This window comes from Coloeus monedula, assembly GCF_965178545.1.
Source record: "Coloeus monedula genome assembly, chromosome: 3".
In the NCBI taxonomy this organism is placed as follows: Eukaryota; Metazoa; Chordata; class Aves; order Passeriformes; family Corvidae; genus Coloeus; species Coloeus monedula.
This window is the reverse complement of record NC_138783.1, coordinates 79442773-79468456: the sequence shown is the minus strand read 5'-3', so window position 1 is coordinate 79468456 and position 25684 is coordinate 79442773. Positions and strand designations below refer to the sequence as shown.

At 40.3% G+C, this 25684-nt stretch overlaps 1 protein-coding gene across 5 annotated transcripts in view; it reads right to left on the bottom strand.

Annotated features, from left to right (window-relative positions):
* Positions 1-25684, bottom strand: part of FARP1 (FERM, ARH/RhoGEF and pleckstrin domain protein 1) — a 204133-nt gene that overhangs the window by 67179 nt on the left and 111270 nt on the right. For all 5 annotated transcript variants that reach the window (XM_082278890.1, XM_082278894.1, XM_082278891.1 and 2 more), the window contains exon 3: positions 2161-2265. In XM_082278890.1, the coding sequence (XP_082135016.1) occupies positions 2161-2265 (105 nt within the window). The remainder of the gene's footprint in view (positions 1-2160; positions 2266-25684) is intronic.

The following is a 25684-nucleotide window of genomic DNA, read 5'->3' as shown; positions in this document are numbered from 1 at the left end:
TTACATCCAAACAAATATGCTCTAAATATTTATTTTTCCTTTTACATTGCACTCTACACTGCAAAAGCAACTCATTCTCTTCAGATGATATGAACATAAAATATGCATGAGTATTTTATTTCTCAGACATACCATTAACTGCAAGGCTTTTTACTTGCACAATGCTTGAGTTCTACATTATGGCCCTTATGAAGCTCAGAAAATTTTAAATCCCATGGGAAGATTCACCTCAATGCATCATATAAACTGGTTACAGTAATTTAAGTGTAAATAACACTCTCAGAGTGCTGCTCCACATTGAAACAACAATTCATAACCAAATCTTCTGCTTCAGTTTCTGTGAGTTGCTTTCAGGTGGTTGAAGGCATTAATTCCACTGAATTTCACCCTTCTTGGGGCACAGATGACTAGATATGGGCAAGGTTTGTGGAGCCCCCCATTCTTCAGAAGCAGAGACTGGAACAACCAGCAAAAACATGGACTGGTGCTCTCAGATATTTGGCTAGTACTCCCTTTTGCAAGAGTAGGGGCCAGCTGAGTTAATGCTCAGTGCATGGAGGCATTTTCCTTCAGGTCAAACTGGCACAGGGCTTAGGGGGTTTTGATCACCTTCCTCTTCATCAGAGCCCTGCGTCCCCCACTGTGATTGTTTGGACATATTTCCAGCCAGTCAATTCCTGCCACTGTGAGGGCTTCAGGTGGTGGCAGCACCTCAATCTCTCCTGTGTTCTGCCTCAAGCAAATCACTTTGTTTTCACAAGGCTGAAAACTGTTAGTTTACTTCAGGTCTCTGAGCAAAACTCAGACAGTCATCTATTTAAAGCTTAATGACCTGTGAAGTAGAGAAGGTTGATCAAATGACCTTCTCTATTTTCTAGAGCATTAAAAAGCAACTTTATATACAAAAGATGTTAGGATTTGTTTCAGTTTTACATACATACACCAGTAATGCCAGAATGTCATTATTAACATGGCTACCTGGACCCTCTGCTGCAATGGTACTGTACAGTTGCACTGTTTAGAAAAGTTACATTAAGCTCTCAAGTTATCTCGAGCACTAGCCAAGGGTATCTGTCAGAATACTAACCCTTTTAGTGAACTGTGTTTTATGTAATTCCAGGAGCACACTGTGAAGTAGATCCTTTCTAAAGATTAACATCCATTTTAAAAAAATTTCCTATTTAATTATAGTTAGCCTAGAACACTATGACCACTAGCATTCAGTTTTAATGTCTATTGTCTAATGTCTGTGCCTGTACTAAGGCATGACAGACAAGACATTCCTACTGTTCATTTCATTAAGAAATATTGTTCCTTATGCATATTTTAGCTCGATGGAAAGAACACAGATTTTTTTTTTAACAGTTGTCCAAAGTCATCTCCTTTAGGTCATCCAGGCTACTGGTGCAAAATTCACCTAATAGGCATGAAATCCAATGTATATCAGAATGTACTGGCAAAGCAATCCAGGTAACTAGCACACATGCCAGTAGGTTACACGGTAAGTAAAATAAAATAAACTTCAAAAAGAAAGTCACTAAGAAGAAAGACTAAGAAGTTGTTAGCCTATGGCTTTCTCTGCTACATGATACTGGTAGGGCAGCGCCTGAATGTTGCCAGCAGCTGATCTCAGATTCCCGAGTGTCAGGACCAGGACACCTGCCTGTGCCACACAGCTCCCCAGAAAGGACTTCCATCAGTTTTTGGGGGTTCTTGGATTTGCTTTCCTATTTATTAACCTTGTTACATTTTATCTATCCCTTTTCTTGCCCATAATGTTTTTCATGAACTCTATCACAACCATTGCAACTTCTCTAACAGCAGAGAAAATTTATTTCTGAACTCCAAATCAATCAGGACTATAAAACCAAGAGTTGAGGCTCTGCCTTTGGATTCTGTACAGCAACTTTGAAAAACAAAATGCTTTCCCATCTTGTGTCTGAATTAGCCATTACTTTCAGCGCAGATGAAATCTGACAGGAACAATCAGGTCTTAAAAACATTTCTTCAACTCCAATAGGCAAGAACATTTATTTTTTTTTAAACTCCTTTCCCTTTTGAAGACTGAGGATTAAATATATCTTACAAGTAAGGAGCAGAAGAAGAGAATACTGGGTGCATACAGATGAAAACCAGCTGAACATTAATCCTTTTACATACCATCATCTTTTTATGATCTGGAAATTCAAGGCCAAAATAGTCGCCTTCTACAAGGTTCAGGTGGTTGCAAACAGCATCATGCAAAACTTTCCCTGGAGCTCTTTGCTGTAAGAAGAAAACAAAGCCTAGGGTTACAAAGATGCTTTTAATTGGCAGAAAAATTATTATGCTAACAAATTATTCAGCAAATAACACTGTTAAAACTGTTTACAAAATCAGTGGCTATTACAACCATACCCACAGGGCAGTTGACAATAATTACACTAGTTTTAAAGCTAAAGAATATATCCATCAATCCATGGATGGCAGCTCTGAATCCATCTTCAGTGCATTTTTATTTTTTGAGGGAAAAGTACCATGAAATAGAAGATGTAGAAGAGGGGGACTTGGGATATGTCTTATGTCTTATGTCTTATGTCTACCAAGGCTAATTTCTACTGTGATTTTTTATTTTATCCCAAGGCCCTTCAAGCCATGTCAGGCAGTGCACATCTGTGTACAACGCAGTGAAACCAGGACATTCAGCAGCAGACCTGTCATACAAAACACCAAGGACCGAGGGTTTGCTGGACACTGCTTGATATGCAACAGGCTCATACTTCAGATGGGCTCTGACTTCATATGGGCTTATCCCAAGCTTCCTGCTGGGAGGCACTGAGGCTGCTCCCAGCCTGTCTGTGCTACGCTGGCAGAGCTGGCAAGTAATTTGTAGGAGTCAAACACACTGAAAGCCTTCCCTCTACAAAGACCAGATGTTCTAGCCCAATATTAGCTCCCAGAGCCACCACTCTGCTGATTGTAAGGATTCTTTTCATCAGCCCATCCATTAAACCCACACCTGCAGAAAATATTATAAATTGCAGTTCACCAGCAAGTCTTCTGCAAAAAAGAGTCTCTGTATAAAAAGGCCAATCACTGAAATCAAATATTTTTGTTCCTTGGACAAATGCACCTATTTTAACTCAAGAGGCCCTGAAACACAGGTCTATACTCACTTCAGAACAAATAATAACCCACTAAATTGCACAAATCCCGCTGTTACAAGAGACCAATCACATCCTGGAGAACTGGCCTTGCATTCAACCTACAGACTGGCCCCTTCCCTTTCAGCCCAGTAAATAGTAAGAGTAAAATAAAACGGTAGTAACCAAGTGAAGAAAAGACAACCATTACAGGTGGGTGGACCAGCTGACCTGGCCCAAACCTGAGCCTGAGCCTGAGCCCACATCCTGGCACCTCTAGGCAGTGCCCACACCCACAGCCTACTTGAGAGTGGGCAGCTGCTCAATCCCACCTGCTCCCAAATGCATCATAATGCAGTCTGGTCTCTGTTTCACTGGGATACTGAAAAATAAATAGATAGGCTTTTTCCACCCAGGGTAATAACTGGTTTTCAGCCATAACTTGAAGCAAAAAGCATCTTTCCAAAGGTGGTTTATCTAACATTCTCTAATATGAACTGTGAAAAGTAAATACCCAGTAGTGAGACTTACACCAGAGAAATTAAAGTGATGACATTTTTCTAGGGAAAGCACAGGATGTATGTGCCACCACAGCAGCACTGTCACCCTGGTCATGCAGGACACAATGACTGAACCCTAGAACGCTGGCTGGTTTTGAAAGTCTGAAGGGAAGAGCCGAGCTCACTTCTCCAAGAACTTGCTGAACAGGTTTTTACCCAATGTACTCCCAGTGCCTCTGACAGACCTATGCCAGCAACAAGTTATTAACTGTTTGTTAATATTTGTTGTAGCAAATATTAGCCTCATGAATACTGTCAAAAAACACGTCAAGAACAGTTGCAGATAAAAGTACTGATTTTTTTAAGCATTCACCATAACCTTGCAGTAACTAAAGTAATTCATAGTAAAATGCCAAAAGGATACAAAGAAGGAAGGAAAAAAAGAAATTTTTTTTCTAAATAGAACACTTTTGATCTGATGCAATGGCATCCAAACTAAGTCTCAAGTGCAAGTATATTTGAATACACTCACTTCATGTTCTCCAGCTTCATTAAACCAAAAGCATCCCCAGTGTTCACCACCCAGCCTGCACTGACCATTGCACCTTGGCAGTTCTAACAGAAAGCTTCCCACACTTTCCACTCCATCTATCACTGCAGGTAGGCACAAACAATCATGCACTGTCTCAATGGAAGAGCTTCCTGCTGAGTGCATTTCATTGGAGGCAACAGAAGAATATTAAAAACATTAGACTGAGTGTAATAATGATATTACTTTACTGCTCTGAAAACACACCTACAAATTATTTAGAAGTAAATACTCCTGCTTCCAGACTAGTCTCAGGTCTTCACAGTTTGCCTGGGGCTGCTAGAGGAAGAATGGGTTTATCAGTTACCCTCACAGCAAGCTTTCCTACTTGTGCGCAACCAGAAAAATGGTAATGTGCCTGTGTGTGTGTATGTCTAGCTAAAATATTTGATGGACTTCTGTCTGACAAAGACCAAACTTCATCTTTTCTCACAGGAAAAAAACGTGTCTCTGAGTGGAGATTTTTGAACAGGAAAGAAGGCAGAGAGCCCACCTGCATTACCACACAGCTCAAGGTTAGCTGAGGAGAGCACGGATGTCTGATCTCAGACCATGAGTAAAAGCATCTGGTTAAAACCTGCTGAGTGTTTTCATAAAGATTTTTTTTTAACAGGCATTTAAACGATGGAACAGCAGTCTTGTAGTATTTATGTCACTTGGCATTTTCTCTGGACTATGCCTCAATAAAATGAAATGCTTCTCACTCTAGTATTTGTAAATATTATTATTCTAAACTTATCTTAGCTTTGATCAGTCTACCTCAAAATAAAATCTGACAGCTCTCTAAGGAAATGCTGTGCATATAAAATCTGCTGAGATTTAGAGCCTGATGAAACACCGGTCTTGCAGGACCAGAAGGAGTACAACATCCACAAAAGCAGGAACTCACAAGGTTTCAGAGAGATGTTGATTCAGTGCAGTTCCATGACATCCCTACTAAAAAATTTAAACACAATAAATTAAAAGCTCAGTCTACTGGGTATGGAAGCAAACCAGGAGTCATTCAGGGCACAGTAAACAGGAGCTGACAGAGGGAGCATTCAGGAATGAGTGCGCCACACCGATGACATCATCTGAAGTCAACAGTTGTGCCTGACTTTAACATGGTTACAAGGCCTAAGAAAAAATACAAGTTTTCCACAGATCTTGGAAGGCATTTTCCAACCATGAAGCATGGCCCTGCTGCCATGCCTCAGACAGCAAGTACTAGGTAAGCTTCACTGGCTCCTGTTCCACAGCCCTGTGGCAGCATCTGCATAAGCCAGAGCTTGGCTGCTTTCCCTGCTCCATGCCAGCACCAGTCTGCTCCATGGGGGACACCAACATGGAAGCATGAAAGCAATAAAGGCTGGTGGCAAGTCTATACCTCCAGACCACTTGTTGCCACAGATAGCACCGCCCTGTGAGGCAGCAAGGGAAAGGAAACAGGAGGGCATGGTATACTGGTGGAATACAACTGGGGGAAGGTCCCATGCAGCCCCCAGGAGCTGGGAAGTAGCTGCAGCAGGTGGCAGTCCCCTCCTCCTGTTTCTGTTGACAGCCAGATTCCTGTATAGTCAATGAAAAAATATTGCAGCTCCAGAGAACAATTCTTCCCACCCCAAACCAGCCACCTGAGCACACTGGCAGGGAACTTTTCCTAAGCAATACAGGTGTATCTTTTACCCTGACAACAAGGAGCCCTGATATCTGCTTTAATGATCTGAGATGAGGTGAGCCCCAGCCAGACTGATATACCAGAGAATTACTATTTTTCTTTTGATGTGGTATTTACTTACACCAAAATAATATTATAAATTTATTACAATGAAAAGAAGCTGACTTCCAGCTACACATCCTTATTGCTTAATGCATTTTGAACTGGTCTTTCATTTAGCTCTGTGAAATCACATTTTAAAAGTCACTTTACATTTTCATGGAACGTCAAGTTCTAAATTATGAATAATGCGCATCCCTACATTTAGCTGCAAGCTATGAAGGTACCCAGTCAGACTAGCCTACTTTACGCATTATACATTCAACATTTTGCTGTCTGCTCATTATCTCAGTCCTACTCAATTCAGCCTCACTCTACTCCCACCAAAATCCAAACCAGTATGTTGCTTATGATCTTCCAATGGTGAATATTTTATTAGGTTCAACAATTCTTTCATGTTCTAGCAAACGCCAATCATTTTAAAAAAACCACCCCTCTAAATGATTGTTTAGGCCATTCTTTGACATATACTTCAACACATTAAAAAAAAAGAAGTAGGTTTGGACACATCACACCACCTCCCACGGTAAATTCAGCAATTATTTCACTAATTATCTACCAAAAAATAAGTACATATGTTTACGGTCAAATAGTGGTTTTAACATTTTTTATCTGTTCAGCCAAATAATCTCTGACCCCAGCCTGAACAAGATCTTTGATCAAAAGGCTTTTGTTAATTTGTTTGTTTTTACATTACTGAGCAGTAATACCAGCTTAAAAAATCCAAATCAAATAAACACCTTCTTCTGAACATCTGAAAAACATAAGTCCCATTTTTGGTTGAAGTAAGAAATAGTTTCACGTGGAAACACAGACTACTCTGTTTTCCTTCTCTCCTTCAAAACTGCTGCAAATGGGTCAGAAATAAGTTTGGGTTGTTTTGGGTTTTAATTACACTTGCTTGTACAGTAGTAGCAGCTCATAGGAGAGAAAATAATTCCTTCATGTTCATCTAAAAGAAAGAGGTACATTCATTATTCACACCTGCCACCGTATAAAGGCAGGTCTTTCTTCCACTTATGCCCTGTTCCTACCACATTCTGGGTGCTCAAATGCTCTGAAATGTGACAATTTGATCATGCTAAATATTTTACAAATACTTAAATACTACATGGCACAAAGGTTAAACACAAGGTTTAAAACTGTATTTGCTCTTTCATGGTTAATCACAAAAAAAATCCCTGATCAGATCAGCCAAATCAGATTGACAAATTATTTTTATACTCCAATTTAACAACTGCATCGAAATGATTGTGAAAACTTCATTCAGTAATTTCATTACTATTTCTGAAGTCATACACAGTTGTAATCACTACTAAAAATAACAACCCCACATTCTTAACAGCGCAACTTTCTCAGTTATTTGAAACTGTTAAAAATTATGTATGTATCTACAGTTTTGAAATGAAAGGAAAACAACCAACAACTGCTCATGATAAGCAAATAGTATAAAAATAACCTCACGGATGAGATTGAGCTCAGGGTTCTTAAACAAATGATCCTGTCAGAAATTTATACTTCAAAGAAGGCTTGAAAACTACTCACAGGAGAACAATGCTGTCAGCATCTGAAGACAAATTTCATATTTTAAACAGTTCTCCTTTCTGGCATAAAATGAAATGCATAATTCATATTTAACAAAAGTCTATTTCCTGAAAGGTGGGATTAAAGGCAAGAAGCACTGGTCTGAGCGTTGTTGCTCTGGACCTAATACTGCCAAGACACTTGGAGATCCTCTGCCCTTTTTCTCCTCTCCTCCCTTTCAAAGGGTAGGTATTAATCCTATAGGAAGGATTAGATGACTATAAAAATAGCATTAGACCATAAAGATAGCTCTTACACCTGGGCTTACTAGCTTTTACCTGGCTGTTCAGCTTAGACTGGGTAGTTGAGAAGTGTTGGAAGAAGTGTAATTCCTCACTCCTACACACCAGGCCAAAGAACGGCGGAGAAGTGACACCTTCGAACAGAGCAGCCACACGCTCCCACCACTACTTTTGAGCAGGCAGATCCCCACCCCAGACCTGCAGCCACCAGGTATGCATCCCAGTTGAAAAGAGGGTGTAGGAGAGGCAGATTTTTATGATAACCTAAAGGCACCTCGCTCCTTTTAAGATATTTTCCATTTGAATGTAGTTGAAGGCTCCACTCCTGGCACGTATCCCACATGCTTTTGCACAGACTGTGCACATACCATCAAAGGGCGGTCTGAGGCCAAAAGCAGTAACAGAATAAGCCTCTTATGCTGCCTTAAAAACAGGCAATTGATCATCTGCTGTGTGTGTACAATGAGACTATTTAGCATTCTTTTCTTTCAAGATTTTAGTGGTCTGCTTTTACACTCACCACATAAGCTGTATTCCCTTCATGCCAGTGATTGCCTTCCACAGTCTCTGATGTACACGTTTACCCTTTGGTCACTTTTAGTGGTGGTGGCACCTTTTTTTAATCAGCATGATTTTAAGATATGGTACTTTTTACTTCAGGTATGTTTTACTGCCCTTAAGAAAATGCAGCTGCAGAGTTAGACTTCCCCTGCGCCCCCGCCACCTATCAGCTATGACAAACTTCAACAACGACTATTTTAGGAATTTCGTTGCTAACCAAAAATCAACACAGCAAACAATTAGTGAGGCAAAAAATACAAAGAGAAGGAGTTTAATAACCCTCTAATTTGCTTGCATTTCTAGCATGGTCTCCAAAAGAAAATTGCAGTTTTCTACATTTGAAACATGGATTTGTTATTGTAACCACAGTCTTGGATTTCTGATCATGACAAACTGGTTTATGTCAAAATATTTTCTAAAATAGGCTGATGCAGAAGGACTGCTCTTACTAGACCTTAAACTCTCTTCCAGTGCCCAAAAATCAAATTTAGTAGAAATAGCCAACAGTAAAATTCAGGTGAACAGTAAATACTAAATAATCCTCTTAAACAGTTAAATTGCCATGGAAGGAAAAAGAAAAATATTATCTAGCAAAGCTAATGAAAAGTTTTATGATGAGGCTATTTTCAGTACTGCTTAGTTAAGGTTTTTCTTATAGCAGAATCAGACTAATACAAAATTCAGCTACAGTAAATCCTCAGGTAACTGTACATCTCCATAATTACAGTATAGTAAAGCCATGGAATTGGAGGCTCTGCTTGGTCTACTTTCACTTGGCTCATAAAATTACAGTTTTGTACCTTAATGGGCAAACACCACCCACACTGTATTTATTATAGATGCCATTTCAGTGTGCATGAGAGGACACAAAAATGGAGGAGAGATGGGCTGGGCACCTTCAGAACTGAGCCTTTTACATCACAGACCATCTTCAGGTATAATGCTCCAATAATTTGGTTTCTTTGCAGTTCTTACAAATGCAAACTGATATTAATACTGATTTTATTTGCCACCTTTCAATTACTCAAATTTCCAGTGGACAAGATGTTTGTTACTGCAGAATCAGCAGCAACCACCACAAAGTTAGTGGAGCCCTTTGCAAAGAGGAAAGAGGAAGAAACAGGCAGATTCATGGAGCCTAGAGAATTTCCTCCTCAGGTAACTGTATGGACAAAATTACACAGAATTTATTTCACACATTCATCCCTTTACCATCAATGCCAAATTAAAACTGAAACTTCTCACTGGCTAAACACCATGAACCATATAAACCGAAAATATTCAGATAGTCTAAGTACACATCTGTTTATTACAAAATGTTAGTCATGGTGAAAAACATTAACAAAATACTTCATGATTAGTTTCCTGGTTCACTGGTTCCTTTGGCTCTATTTACAGCATTTTAACTAGCTGGCATCTAACTCTCAGTTAGAAAGTACAACTGATCTTGTATTAACTTTTCTGTACTGATTTTACAAAATCCTACATTTTACACATATGCACCTAAAATTCACTTTATCAACTTAAAAGTGGTGCTCTGATCACACCTGCTTATGAATTCAGCTGGAAAACTTCATCGTTATCTGCCTAAAAATCGTCTAAGAAATTGTCCCAATGGGGACAACACATGCCTTCCCATGAAATGTGACTGCAGATCTCAGTAATGCTGAAAAACCCCTAACCCCAAAAAATATCAAACTGCAAAAACAGGTCTCTGCAGAAGCTAATTAGTCCTCCTGGAAAAAAACAAAACCTTGTTTCTTGTAGTACAACCATAACTTCCTTCAGATAGATGTAAAACATTTGTGGGAAATACGCAGTGGCAGAGCAAGTCTTTTAAATAACTGTTTAAGGCTGCAAAATTTCACACACCAACAATTAAATTCTTAGACTTCCAGTGGAAACCTCTTGGCAGCACCACTGTTACTAAACCCAAGTTACTTCCCTTGAACATCATTAAAATGCACAGTGTGGACAAGAAAAATGAGGCATTAAAAGAACAAAACTTACTATGAGAAAACTTACTAAAAATATGTCATCTTATTCCCTAAATTAGCTCCTGTAAATGCTGAGTCATCTCTGCCTAATTTTACTAGCAAAACTAAAAGTGGTTTGTGGCTGCTCTTTCTCCCCTCAGCAAGGCAACCATCCACTGCTGGAAGTGACTATTTTCCTTTCTGAAGAGTATCATCCACACGATGTATTCCAGCTTCAGAGCCTCGACACTGTGTGGTTATGACTTGCAAAAACCAGAGCCAGCCCATCACGAATTTATGATCTTGGTGAGAGTTGCAGGGAAGATGCATTAAACAGTGCTTTCCTCATGATACGAAGCAAACTACTTCACAAATCAGCATGTCAGAAAGGTGGAAGGCAACAATACTTCTGTGCTATGTGGCTTTTTTAAAACCAGGCGCACGCTAAAAATTCTCTGAAAAGCTGTGTCTTGTTCGGAGGGGCAACAAGGGACAGAGTCACACCAAAGCCATTCCAGATATGACATGAAAACCTTTAGTGAAGACACAGAGATGCCAGCAGGCATCTCTCTGACGAAGATTACCTCTGAATTATCTATGTTTAATTGACAGCCAAGGGTGTAACCAGGCAGATGTCTCCATCTGGCATGAGCTGACCTCCACCAGGAGGCTCTGCCTATAGGGATGTGCCTGCCAGTGTTCTGCAGCACAAGGATGCCCACAGCACAAGCCCAGCATGTGCGCTGTGGGCACTGGCTTTGGAAAACATGCCACAAGATTTGTTTTGAGAAACTAGATGGGAGTTTGACATGAAGCTGATAGAACCTCATTTTTCAGAACATTTTCTTTATGGAAAGCTGTTTCACTAAAGCTCAACTCTGGAACCAAGCATATACCTGTCAAATAAATGTTGATATTACTTTCTCTCCCTGCAAGCAAAAAACTGAATGAGTTTAACCCCCGGCCCTGGCGCTATTTAGCGGCACACTGTGCTCGTTGTTTCTTGGGAAGAGCTGCAACTGAGGCTCAGAACACTCATTAAAAATACCTCAGATTGAATTTCATAGCCCACAACTTTTGAAAAGGAACATAATGGCACCATTCAGTGCTTTCAGTGTAATTCAGCAGTGTAGCAGCCAGCGTATAATTGGGGATGGAAACCCCAAACTCTGTGACACCCCTCACCCCTTGCCTCCCACTTTACCACTCCTCTCTCTGCAAAAATCATTTAACCACCTTCTCAGATTTTCCTTTTTTAACATTAAGAAGTGCTTGCTTCTCTATTTTGTTTTCTTTGCCTGCTCATTTTCCCTAATTTTCTTTCCGCATAAGTAAACACTTTAATAGAATGAAGAAGTAGGCAATTCTTAAGTCATCAAATGTGAAAACAGAACCCTTATATACAGACTGGAAACATGAAAACATGAAGTGCTATGAGTATATGGGAGTTATTACTATAAAACCAGATTGAGATGCAAAGAGGCTATTTACTATTTTTATTTGGATACATTTTAGTTCAGCCATGATTGCACTAAAATCCCTTGAAGAAAATAATTTCATTTAAATGCAAGAAGCCTAAGACCTGGAAAAAAATTCCACGACAAACCCCAACAAAAAGAAAGAGGTGTTCAGGCAAAATATTAAATCCTAAACCTAAAGCAAAACTAAATGGAACAGGAAAAACCTTTCCATCAGTCTCAACATTACTATTAATCTCAGAAAGAGTTCACACCATCCGGGACTGTAAATATTTTACTTTTTACTTTATCAGAGGAAGGAAAGCACATTTTAACAACTGGATACAGAAGTTTCCAAAAAGGACACCCCTAGATGAAGCCTTCAAGCTGTGGCTGCTGCTAACCTATAATGTAGTCATTTTACACCCTAACTTTTTGTCTTCAGCTAGGCCACTGATCCAGCTGGATCTAGAGCTCTGACAGCCAAAATGCAAGGCAGGGTAAGGAAGCCAACCTTGCGTGCAATTTAAATTAAGAGTTTCTGTAGGACCCTTCTGGTACCAGCCTGTTTTGCATTTGGCCTGTCTAAAGAAAAGCTTGGCTGCAGCATTCTGCAGCTGCTCCAGATTGGATGTGGAGTAATCTTGTATTTGTGTGTGAAACTGAAAGAGATGATCTGAGTTCACTTCTAATGAGCAAAATGCATACCAACAACGCATTTTCATGGAAGCAAAACTTGCAAGAGCAAAACTAAGTCTCAAAAGCGATCTCTTCTTTAAGTATCTGAAAGGCAGAACTTTTGAGTAGTTTTTCGCCAGTCAAGTCCCCAATACACAAGAGTTCCTTTTTTGGTTATGCAAGATCTGTCACCAACTTGATGGATGTACAGCAAACGTATTCAACATTTCTCTAAGCAGCCTCAAAAGACCTTAAAACTGAATATGCTTGGAGTCTGATCTGTCTTTTAAACATGCAAAGACACAGGAGAAAAAGTGAGAACTGTCTCTACTCTTAGGGTATTTGTAAGGGGAAGGGACAAACTCTGTTTTGTGCATCACTGAAAAGTGCAACCTTTAGTCTGAGACACAAACTAGAGTGGACAGATGAGTTAGGGGAATTGGTATGGTAATGATGCCATGATGATTTTTTGCCTTTTCTTTTATACCCCTTTTATATACCTTTTTATAGCTTTTTTGTATTCTTAGTGGGTTTTGGCCTACATTCTTAGACTTATTTTGTTAAGCTAGGAGACTAAACAACTTACAAGCCTTGTAGTTAGGGATCAGAAAGCCCCAGACACCAAGGTCCTCTGCAGAACACATTTTGTAAACTGAGATAGGACCATCCAGGGGGAGATTCCTTGGGGAGGGGGGCTCACTCGAGCCTCTCACTGGGGAATCTTTGATAGATATGCTAATTAGTAAGACCTAAAATGTTATACCAGATCTTTTGTGGGTGTGCATTGCAGTGTGCATTTCAGTGCATTCCACCTGGACATGTGCACCTAAGGATCCTTAAAATAAATACTGAGGTGAAACCCCTTTTTCCCTTCTAACCGTGTTTGATTCTTGATTTTAAGACCAGGAAGAGGCATCAGTAAGAGTTACAATAATGGCTGCTTCTACCAGCAGATTTCAGAGGCACCTCATAATGATATAGTCAAGTCACAATTTCAAGGAAAAATAAAAAATAACTACCTCCCTTTTTAATACAACTACAGTTTTCAGAAAGAGCCTCAGGAACTTTTCCACTCTCCCTTTGCAGCCTGCCTGCGACTTGCAGTGTCTCCTCACACAGCAGATGCTCTAAAAAATCCATCCATGAGTCACCTCAGGTCTCTGAAAGGTGGAACTGCCTCTAGACTGTAGCAGTCTGATGAATGGTTATGTTAGTGAACAACACGTAACCGTGGCCATCACTGACTGGGAGCACAAGTGGAGTGGTGCTGGTGTGCACTGCGGAAACTGACTTCACCTTCAGCCACTTCAAAATCCAACCTGCTGGAACTGACCTGTATGCTGAACCTAGCATCAAACAGCAAAGCAGCACAGGCAGAGTGAGATCTGCTTATACATTTGTGGCAAACCCGGGAAAGAAGGGATTTGTGCTTGTATCTCTGGGGCAGGAGGAGGTGAAGAGGGAAGAAAGGCCAGCAGGATTTCCAAGCTGTACATGGTGTCTGTTAACAGCACGTGGTCTGAGCTGGGCAAAAGCCTCTCATTAATCTCCAGAGAGCTTCCTCCTGACTGTGAGCAAGATTTTACTTTTACCTAGGTGGAACATTCAACTTTCAGCTGATTTCCCACTGCTTCTGCATGTGTGTGTGTGTGCATATTTATGTGTGTGTACCTTACAGCATTGCCTGTGCCTGCAGTTAATGTGAAATACTTCAGAGACAACAACTTACACCTTTCTGCTTCACTGCTCATTCAGCCACACCAACTGTTCAAGCTAAGGAGGTTCCTAGGAGATCTGCTTTGTGTCACCCAGATAGAGGCCTCAAATATCAAAAGAAAGCATCATCGTTTACTATCACAAGTGCATAAACGCAGCCTCTGAAACACAACTTTTATGGCTTCTATTTTGTTTTCATGTGCAACAATATTTTCCTTTATACTTTGTTTAAAAATGTGTGTTGTACAGAATTAGTTGCTGTGATTTGGGCTTTGGACAAAATTGCTAAAATACATCTTTAGGCACAGCAGGTTTACAAAGGCAAATGAGCCACTCAACTGTTTTTTTCTTAAGGCCAGAATACAGCACTGCCGTATTAGATACCACTTAGATATAAAAGAGCTTTATCAGCAACAACAGGCTTCGTGGGAAACAAGCACTCTCTGTTCAAAGTACGTCAAAGAAAAGTCTTTGGGGATGTGCTATCAGAAGTCAAGCATCAGGCAGCCACAATGCAACTTCTTTGACCACATTTTCAGTCTTACGTTGAATTCCTCCAGAAAGAATTTTAATCCATTTAACCTTGAGGATAATGTGTGTAACTGGAAAAGGATTTGATTTTATCTAATTTGTGGGTTTTTCTTAATGCTGAAACCCCAGTCCTTACGTCCTTAGAGACAGAATGCATCTCATTTTAAGTTTACATTTGTAAATATGCTTTGTTTAATGTTAATACCCAGGTAACTTAGAGATTCCTGGGCTACGTGAGAGCAATACATTTTATTTACAACGTAACAACATAACTGGATCATCGAATCATAGAATATGCTGAGTTGGAAGGGACACACTAGGATTATTGAAGTCCAACTCCTGGCCCTGCACAGGACACCCCAAGAGTCACACCATGTGCCTGAGAGCGCTGTCCAAAGGCTTCTTGAACTCTTGTCAGGCTGGTGCTGTGACCACTTTCCTGGGGAGTCTGTTCCAGTGCCCAACCACTCTCTGGGTGAAGAACCTTCCTCTAATATCCAACCCGAACCTCCCCTGACACAACTTCAGGCCATTCCCTTGGGTCCTGGCACTGGTCACTGAAGAGAGCAGTTCCCTCTGTGGGGAAGGTGCTGACCACTATGTCTCCCCTCAGTCTCCTCTTCTCCAGGCTGAATGGACCAACTGACCTCAGCTGCTCCTCATACAGCTCCCTCTCCAGGCCCTTCACCATCCTCTGGACATTCTCTAAGAGCCTTATAACTTTCTTATTTTGTGTTGCCCAACACTGCACACATGACTCAAGGTGAGGCCGCAACAGCGCAGAGTAGAGCAGGACAATCCTCTCCCTTGATTGTGCTACAAGTGACTATTACCGAGATGCCTAGCACAAAACGTACTAAATATACTTCATCTTTGCCTATTTATAAAATATTCAGGTTATCCATGTTTTCACCAGCCCTCAAGTGAAGTTCTGTGCCAGCATATATACATACTTTAGTGATCTCCACCAAAACACTGCCGTGCTACCAGCTTCAGGAATTATCTTTCTTCATCATAATTTACTTAGAGAAGTCAGAAGACCCTGCCAGACTCAGAATAAATCTCCTTAGGGAAAGAATTTTTGTCTACAGAAGACCATAACAGCATTGGCCAATGATTACTGCTGATATACTTCTTGTACTGTCCTTGATTGTTAATCACAATGTGTAATAGTGCTTGACAAAACCACCATGTGACTAAACCAGGGAGAGATGTAACCCTGATCTGGTATTAAGGAGCCAATATTATCAGCTTTTGCTTTTTCAGACTGTAAGTATTTCTTAAATTGTTGCAACCAAACAGCTTGAGGCATCCTGTCTACTCTAAAACATCAAGCAAGGTCTTGGCCAGGAGAAGGATAAGAAAAGTAAGTCAAGACACATGTCACTGGCATCCTTCTGGCTTTTTAATTCTTCCCAGATCATCAATACTCCTCAACAGGTCCATCCAAGCTAACCAAAGGCAGCAACTTCTGAGTGAGTCCCAGAGGGAGACTCGTCAGACCACACAGTGGGGGGAGCTGAGGGCCATCATGTCCCAGGTAAGCCAAAGTGTTGCAGTTCTGCTTCTAGCTACCCAGAGAACAAAAAGAAAGAAAAAAAGTCTTCATGTTTGTACTAAAATAGCAGGTCTAAAATCATGCTGAGGAAATGCAAATATTAGCAAACATAGAGTTCTGTCATAATTGGAACTCACATCTCATCCCCTCTACTGGTACTAAAAATCTTACAAAGTAATTAGCATGTGCTACAAGTAGCTACAGAACAAATTGCTCCAAGTGCAAAGTGCAGTTTACTCAAGTGACAGTCTGATACAGAGATTAGACCAATGACAGATTTAGTGTGTGGCTCAGCCTGTGGGACCATCATACTCGGACACCATCTTGGCATTGGAAACAACCAGTACTTGCAGTTTAAGGAAGCACAAATGCCAATAGACAATACCTCCTATTGCTCCCATATGCTGGCATCTGCCTACAGCCACAAACTGCCCCTACTTTCTCTCCACAGCCTACAGAGACAGGGAAAAGGGCTGAAAACAAGAAAGTGATCCAAAAGAAGAACTCAACCCCCTCCTAGGTAATTCCTTTCATCCCACATACCACAACTATAAGCAGACTGTGAACAATTAAGGCCAGGAAAAGTGATGAGTTATGTTCATCACTACCAGTTACCATTTATACCATTTATTCCAAGGCCACACACTTCCTTCTCGCTTATAAAGAAACATGGTTTCCCAGCACTGAAACAGGGTGCTCTTCACTCTCAGTCACACGCTAACCAGGACACACAATCTCACATTATTTACTAGGGTAGATATTTACCCCCATGACCCTCAGAGCCTTGTTTGACTTGAGATTTATCCACTTTTAACAGCAATTAAGCATCCAGTTGCCCTGGAATTCCTTCAGGTCAAGTGAAAAGAAAAGGTACTTTCAGAGAAACACTCAGGCCAGGCAAAACTGAACAGATGAAGCTGGCCTTTATCTCATTGCTACTTTGCTTCTCCCCTTGGATTCCATGATCTTTAACATGGTGGTGTGCTTATTTCTTGTTATCATTAACATTCATGAGGTATTTTGTCTACTGTGCTGTTAGGAAACAGATAAGTGCTTACACGAAAGATGTTAGAGGACATAATCAGCATATTTTAAATAGTCTTCCGAAACTGAATCCAAATGACTAAACTACTACAGACAAATATTTTCCAATTAAAAAAAAATGTAGTTCACATCCATTATGAATGGATAGCTCTCACCACCAGCTATTTCAGGATATCCTGACATTAAATCAAGTATTTAAGGAAGGGCTTACATTTCTTTTTGAGTGATGCTGAATATATCTGGATATGTGCCCTTGCTGGAGATTTATAATTAGGGTTAGGATTGCAGTGAGTAATTTTAAAAGCTTGAGAAATCACAAGATCTGTCTGACATCACAGGTGGATTCAATACTGAACATAAAAATTCTACAGACCACATATTTGCCATTGTACAAAAAGCCATTCATCCTGAAAGCAGTAGAAACTTGAACTTCCCCCATCACCTGCACTTCAGCAGAAGCATGACCAATGTTGCTCCACTCCTGATAATTATAATCAAGAGATGACACTATTAAAATCCACTTCACTCCTCATAACTACTGGCAACAGTGTCCCCAGATGTCCCTAAATATGCTTGTGTCCCCAAATGTCCCTAAATATGCTTTTAACTAAGGCAGTGAGTGCATTAAAAGCAATGGAGTTCTGTTAGGGCTGAGCTGTGGCAATAATGGTGGACTCATGCAATCCCACAGCTGTGCCAGTGGCCACAGTGGAATTCAACTCACCCAACTTTGGCTGTCTAAAAGTTATGTGTTATGTCTAAACTGATCATCTGGCTTGTCTCTCTGCAGCTGGACATGAGAGAGGTATCATGATAGGAAATTCATCCCATCTGGAGAGAGATAGATCACATGCTTGGGGTGAATTGCCCACTGGGACAGCTCTCACCCCACTGACAACTGCGAGAGCCTTACTCCTTGTGAATCTGATGTTCAAACAACTAAAATGAGACAAGATAATCTTATCTGAAACTTTTGCACAGGTAAGATCGTATGGTCTCACACACTTTTTGCTTGCAGTTTTTCCACATGCCAGAGATACGATATATGTGGCATTTCTTGTCCTGGGAAACAGAAGAAAGATACATTCTTATAAGGCTGAGAATTTAAGCAAGATAATGGTCTTGAAAGGCCTGAAGAAGACAATAGCAGACAAAGCAGAAATAAAGACAGTAGGATTGAGAATGTATTACAAGAAGGACAGGTCCCCACAGCTGAGCTACAGCACAGGCTATGATTAACAGCAAAATCCTCCTTCTTCTACATGTGTTGCCCAACATGTGGATTTTGCTTCTAATTCTGGTTTAAAAGTGACAAGTTGTCTCAAAGCAAGAATAACCAATTTCATTCAGTATCATGCTGAGGTGTTCTCCTGGAGAAACTGGCTGCTTGTGGCTTTTTGCTGGTGCACTGTTTGCTGGGTAAAACTCTCCCAGGATTGCTGGGCCTAGAGGGTGGTGGGAGTCACATCCAACTGGTGGCTGGTCACCAGTGGAGTTCCCCAGGCCTCAGTACTGGGGACAGCCCCATTTAATATCTTTACTGATAACCTGGACAAGGGGATCAAATGCACCCTCAGTCAGTTTGCAGATGACACCAACTTGGGCAGGAGTGTTTATCTGCTGGGGAGCAGGAAGGGTCTGCAGAGGGATTTGGACAGGCTGGGTTGATGAGTCGAGGTCAACAGTGAAAGTTTCAACAAGGCCAAGTCCTGGGTCCTGCATGTTGTTCACAACAGCCCAAACTGTTGGACATGAGGAAAAATTTCTTCATTGAAAGGGTTGTCAAGCAGTGAAACTGGCTGCCCAGGGAACTGGTTGAGTCGCCATCCCTGGAAGTTTTAAAAGATGTGTAGATGTGGTGCTTAAGGTTTAATGGTGGACTTGGTAATGCTGGGCTAACAGTTGGACTCGATGATCTTAAGAAGACTTTTCCAACCTAAATGATTCTATAATTCTATGAAAAGAAGGATTTCCATGTACTTTTAAACTTAAGTGATGGCTTGAGGAGATTCAGAGTCCAAGAGCAGCCTATCGAATAAGGATCGAATTTCAGCTTAGCAGAACCACCCTTCAAGGTGCTGAGAACCTGTGCTGAGTGACTCCCCAGCACTGCAGACATATGGAGACGCTCTTCAGGAATTGAGCAGCTTGCAAGGCCAGCCAGCTGGAACGTCCCACAGTATTTCCCAGAGCACATGCGGCCCTACAGGCAAAATTTTGCTAGCAGAAAATTACTCAGCAATAACCTTCAAAAACAATGAAGAAACTCAAATAGGAAAAATGTGAACCAAGCTCTTTATCTGCAGGCTGCTGCTTTAGGTCTTATTAGAGGCCAAATAATGGGAACAACATGTCTGTCCAAGAGCCATACTTCCAGTTGTGAAGAACTGGCATTATGAATTAAAAGTAACAGTTAAATAACCAATACAATCAGTCTCTGAATCCAGCACGGTCACACTAATAGATCAACAAGTGATTTGGAAAGATACAACTTCTAAAAACCATTATATAGCTATATTTTTATACAGTTACATTGAAAATACACACAGGCATGCTTTTTTTTCCTTCACCACTTAGTGTAACAGGCTGAAAAATACCCATGGCACACACCATGCATGCAGTTATACAAGGGGCAATTTATAGCCCTGTTTTAATGACTGCATTTGCCACAGGCAAAAATCTGCTTACTGTTACTGTTATTTCTAGCAATAATACACTGTATTAAACAGACAGTTTTTTTGCAAAAAGACCCAAAACACTGCCTTCAAATCCAGCATAAAACATACATTAACCTTTTATGCTGCTGCTAAGTGGTTTGTGAAATCTGGTTTTGTGATTATATTTAAGATGCTTTGTGCAGCCAGTATGAGGCAAGTATCCTACACAGGGGCTGGAAGGACCTCTAAAGATTCACAACAGGCTTGAAGTACTACACGTAAATCACAGCTCCAAGCATTACAGAAGTCCATACACTATAAAAAGATAAATAAATAAAACCAAACAAATAGAACCAGGCTTTGCTTTCTTGGGAATATCTGAAGCTCCTCAAAGCTGACAACAAAAACAGCCTAGACATTCAGATCCCTACAGCACTAGGTCTTAAACAAAACCACATCTCTAACCTCTAAACAGTCATATAAGTAACACTCCAATATATCATAACACAATTACACGATAGGATACCAGGAACTGTGCTTTGGAAAGAAAAGTATAATTTGCTTCATTTTCAACAGGTGTCATAAACTAAAGACTTGATCCTGCAGTTAGAGCATTCAATGGAATGAATACTCTGTATCCAGGATATAGTACTATTTCTGATGGTTCTTATGTGAAAACAATGGGTACTATTCATAGAGAATCCCGAGCCACTGTTACAACACCAAGTATTACATTTTCAAACCATCAAACACCTATAAAAAGACTGATGGGAAATATCACCCAAAATTCTGTGCTCAGACTCACCTTTCAATACTTACTATTCTGCTTTACTTTCCTGAGGAGTTCCACTTTTCATACTAGAAAACCCCAGAACTATAGACTTCGGTCCCTTACAACCATACACCTTGAACCAAAAATTCTTAATGTCTTTGGAAAGTCTCTGACCTCAAGAGCATCACTATGTCTGAATTAATCTGTGAGTACTGTTTTCACCAAACAGGGGGTTTTTCACACTCAGCAACATGGCAACATACTCTTCTCAAAAGAGTTTTTTTCTTTTAAGGAAAAAACTTTGCAATCACTGTGCTGGCCACTACATGGCTGGTTTTTAAACATGTGGGTTATAGTCACAAAGGCATCAACCATGTTAGGGACACCAGCCTCTATATCAAAACTCTGCCCATAAGTTACTTACTGCTACTGAAAAACAAGTTTGTGTCCTTAAGCCAAGAACAAGCACAAGGGAGGTAAAAGGATGAGGTTCCAAAAATCCACTAGAACTTGGCAGCCCCCTCTGCAAATTTCCCCGGCACAGTCACAAGGGAAAAGGCCAAAACTGCATTTGGTAGTTCTACTTCATTTGTGATGTGTGCACATACATGTTTTACCTGTAGTCTGTGCCACTACAGAAAGGCACACACTATCACAGACAGGCACATTTCAAAGCCATACAGAAATGGAGAAGAGCGAGCTTTTCCCACTCCATAGCAGTTTACTAGCAGATAAAACTTAAGTCTACTAGAATAAAAATTAACCTTTGATTATATCAAGACTGAAATGATAAATATTACATTTCCTCAGCCTTGAAAACATATCTTCTTTCTTTCTTGACATTTGTTTATATGGTTAAAACAAACCCAATCTTTTAGCCAAATACCATAACAAAGAGAAACAACTAAAGCAACAGCTGCTCTGAGTTGAATCTGGGTTTACTGATGCTTTCAACTCAGAACTTTGAATGCCTGCAATAACAAAACCAAAGAAACTTACTGTAAATACCCCAAGAGGTGAACAGAAGTCTAAGCAGGAGATCTGAGGAAGAACTTGAGCTTAACTGGATGGTCAGTTTCTGAGCTACCTCCATATTTTTCATCTCACAAAAAGGCACAGCCCAAAAACAGACCCTGTCACAAGAGCGGCAATAAACTTCCTAACTAATCCCTAGTGCAGGGACTCATATAGGTGATAAAATTTTTTCAGGTGCTGCTGGATTGTAAGTGGATGTCACCTTGTCACCTTCTTGCACCAGGGCTGGCAAGCCTCAGCAGCAGAAGGACCCAAAACTCCTTTCCCTACAAGCTCTAGTGATTCACAACCATCACAGAAGTGTGAAGGTAATGGTATTCCTTCACTGAAGGTGCAGGGCAGAGGAGGAAGTGTAAGTGGATTTTAGAGAAAATCTGCTGAACAGGAGCAGAGAGCTGAACATCAAACAAACTGTACTTTGGGTATGAGGAAAACAGAATAAAATAAAAACAAGTGTGCATGGTATATTTTAATGTTCTTTAGTTTGCCACTTCAAAGTGGTAGGTCTTTCCTCAAAGAGACTGATGCCCAAAAAAATACAAACCTTATGCCTTTTTCAACAAAATTTCTAGGCTATTACCATCCTCTACATGCAATTCAACACAGAAGCAATGCCTACGAAAGCAGAAGAAATTCTAAGAGAAATAATTAAAAATATGGTATCCAGTGAGACCAAGATATCCCAAAAAAATGTTTTTGAGAAAGGCATCAGTACTCTTCCACAAATGCAGCTGAAATCCAGCATGTGTGGTCACATACTGCTGTTTCTATATATAGTGATAATCATCCAGAAAAGCAAAACAAAATAAACCCCCACTATTATTATGATTTGAGTCTTTTTGGTAAAAACTCAGCAAATCAATTCCAGAAAATCTGTTACTGTGAACTGTCATGCAATTAACCTAGGTATAGTCAAAATATACTGGATTGGTGGATATGAAAAAACATTAGCTTATGTATTTAAATGACGAATTATCTCCCTAAGAGACAACTCCCTAAGACTGTGCAGTTAAATTAGAAAAGTGGTAACACAAGCAGCAACTGGCCCATCAAGACTTTATGATCTTGAGGGTCTTTTCCGGTCTAAATGATCCTGGGATTCTATTCTATGATCTTGCTTCATTTTGCCATTTCAAGCCTGTATCTTTCACTGCGGGCATCTTACTTGCCAGCCACTAGCAATCATGATTCTTTAGGAACCAGATTATCAAAAGATTGTTTATTAACAGAGAACAAATAACCAGGGGAAAGGTTTTTTCTCACTTTCAGGCATCTCACTTTTCACCTTCCTTGACCCAGAATTTGAGACACACAGGTGAAAGTCTGAGATAAAGATAGAAGCTTCCATGGAGCTAATCCATCAGAACCCCGATTACCAAAGGTCTGACACAATGTCCCATATGTTCACAGACATCACCTTAAGTACATGAAACAAGCCCAGGACACGGACAAATTTCAAACTAAATCTTTCAGGTGACTGAGGTGCAAGTCTTCAGTTCAATCAGCATTTAAGTTGTCACTGAAACTCCTGAAATGTCAGCCTAATTTTCTGATTCTTAGCATTCAAGTTTGAAAAGTGTGCTATCAAAGTAATGTGAGCAAATATAACCTGCAATGATTAGTTGGGACAACCGCCAGAGAACGCCCATTCTGCCTGAATTTTTGTATCATTTCCACTCCAGCTTTCCACACACCACCAGTTACACTAGCTACATGATACTGGGTTAGACTACAGCACCTGGGAGGTAAGCAGAATACCTTCCCCACTCTTTTCTCATACTGCCATTAAAACACGTCACATATTAAACTCTCCTTAATCTTTAGAATGAAATGTTAATCAAAAGCATATGCATACCTTTGATTACACTGATTTCTAGGGGCAGCATAACCTCATCTTGTCCTTGACTATGCTACTTCTAATGTAACTGGGACAACATTTGAACATTATGACAGGCCACTGTGTACTGGGGATGGTTTATAAGTTTAAGACAGTTGGAGGCTATACTGATTTTCTCTTAGTTTGCAATGATAAAGGTGATGTTGACCACAGATGAACAAAAGCCAGGTGTCAGGAAAGCAAGCAAAAGCAGAAATAAAACTCACTTATACGCTCACATCAGCTGCAGCAGGACATTAACACAAGCGCAAGTGGGTATTAGCCTGGCCATGAATAAGTTTACACTAGAAACTAGAAGACATTTTTAACTGTTTGATTAGTGAGGTTCTGGAAGAGGTTTCCCCAGGGAATTTACAGGGTAGTAAACATAACTCCTAAATATGCTTAAATTAAATGTACTTTAAATAAATGTAGTCAAAACAAATATCAGATGGGATTATATAATATGGCTGCTTGCAATGTGATAGGACCATTCCCAGTAACCCAGAAAATCAAGTCCCATCCTATACTTCCAAAGATAACCTAAAGGAACCAAGCAATGCCAACTCACGATTTCCTCATGAACACAGAATTTTTCTTCTCTAAGCCCCATTACTGAGGCTGATGGCAGAATCTGTTTTACGTTTGAAGAACGAATAAATAAAGTGTTAGCCTGGGGTTTGAGGTGAAACACTTTTAAAATATGAACTCTTCAAGCTCAAAATCCAGAAGGCAAATAAAAGAACAAAACATCTGTTACTTCTTAAAATCTCATGGTTTCTAAGCCACTGGAGGCAGAGGGAGGCTGATTCATGATTTCTGAATGCTTAGGTTGACAATTCAAAGAAGCAAAGTGTGAAGGAGTCCAAAACTCAGCACACAAAAGCACTATGATGCCTAAAAATGGAAGAGTGTAGATAGCTAATTTAAACATTCAACTTTCAAATGAGACTTCTTGAAATTTGCTGCTTTAGAGCAGGAAGCAGCTATGAGCTTTGACCACAGCCCTCTGGTTGCTCAAAAGCTTTCACTCAGCCAGTTGTCCTGGGCACAATGCTTTTTTGTTTTTCAGCTGTTTTGAGGTCTTCTTCCTTGGTTTTGTCCTGATTCATTGCCAGTCATAGTTCCTCCTCCTCTAGAGGTCGGTCATTACTAAAGAAATATCAGTAGACCAATTAAAAAAAAACCCTTTAAAAATATGTTGATATGTGTGAGGCAAACCATGGACTCTATCCTGTTACTAAGAGGCTCCTAAATCTCCGGCTAATTGTAAAAGCACCTCTACTTCTCAGGTTTAGGCTCGCTTCTTCATCTGTTTTTAAAAGACAACTTCCTCTCAAATATTTACTTACATTGGCTGTGCATATCTGCACTCAAATGAGACCCATGTACTGCAGTAATATTAAAATTAATTGTTACAATTATAAAAATTAATTTCTATTATTCCCAGCTGACTCCTGAGAGCAATTTCTCAAGGCAGGATCAAACCCAATTATTTGCTAGAGGTAATGAGGATGATTGAGAGTTCTCATGTTTTTGAAGATGTGGGCAGACATGAGTTTCAAACACAAATGGTGGGATGCTGAAGAATTCCTTTCCCCTGTGTGCTATCCAGTTCACAGTACCTCCACAGCTGCTCTGGCTCTCTGGCCTCATCCCTTCACATTTCCCTGACATTTTTCCAGCTTTGATTGCTCTGTCTCTTTATACCATCTGCTATCTTTGACATGACACATCAGAGAAGCAGGAATATCTTCCTAGGACACAACACCAGAACACAGTCAGACCTTACCACTACCTTGACAGCTTGAACAAAGTGCAGCTACAAGGGGAAAAAAGCCCCAATAAAAACCAGCTGTCCTCTCTGCTACACTAACAGCAGCAAACCCTGCATTCCTTGCAGAGCACAAATGCTTCAAAATTTGATTAGATCCTTGATGGGAAGATCAAACCTCCAAGCCACTCTCTTGTGACAAACAATTCAATTTGCTTTGAATTTCATGCAAGGCAGGTGCCATGCTGTAGGCTTA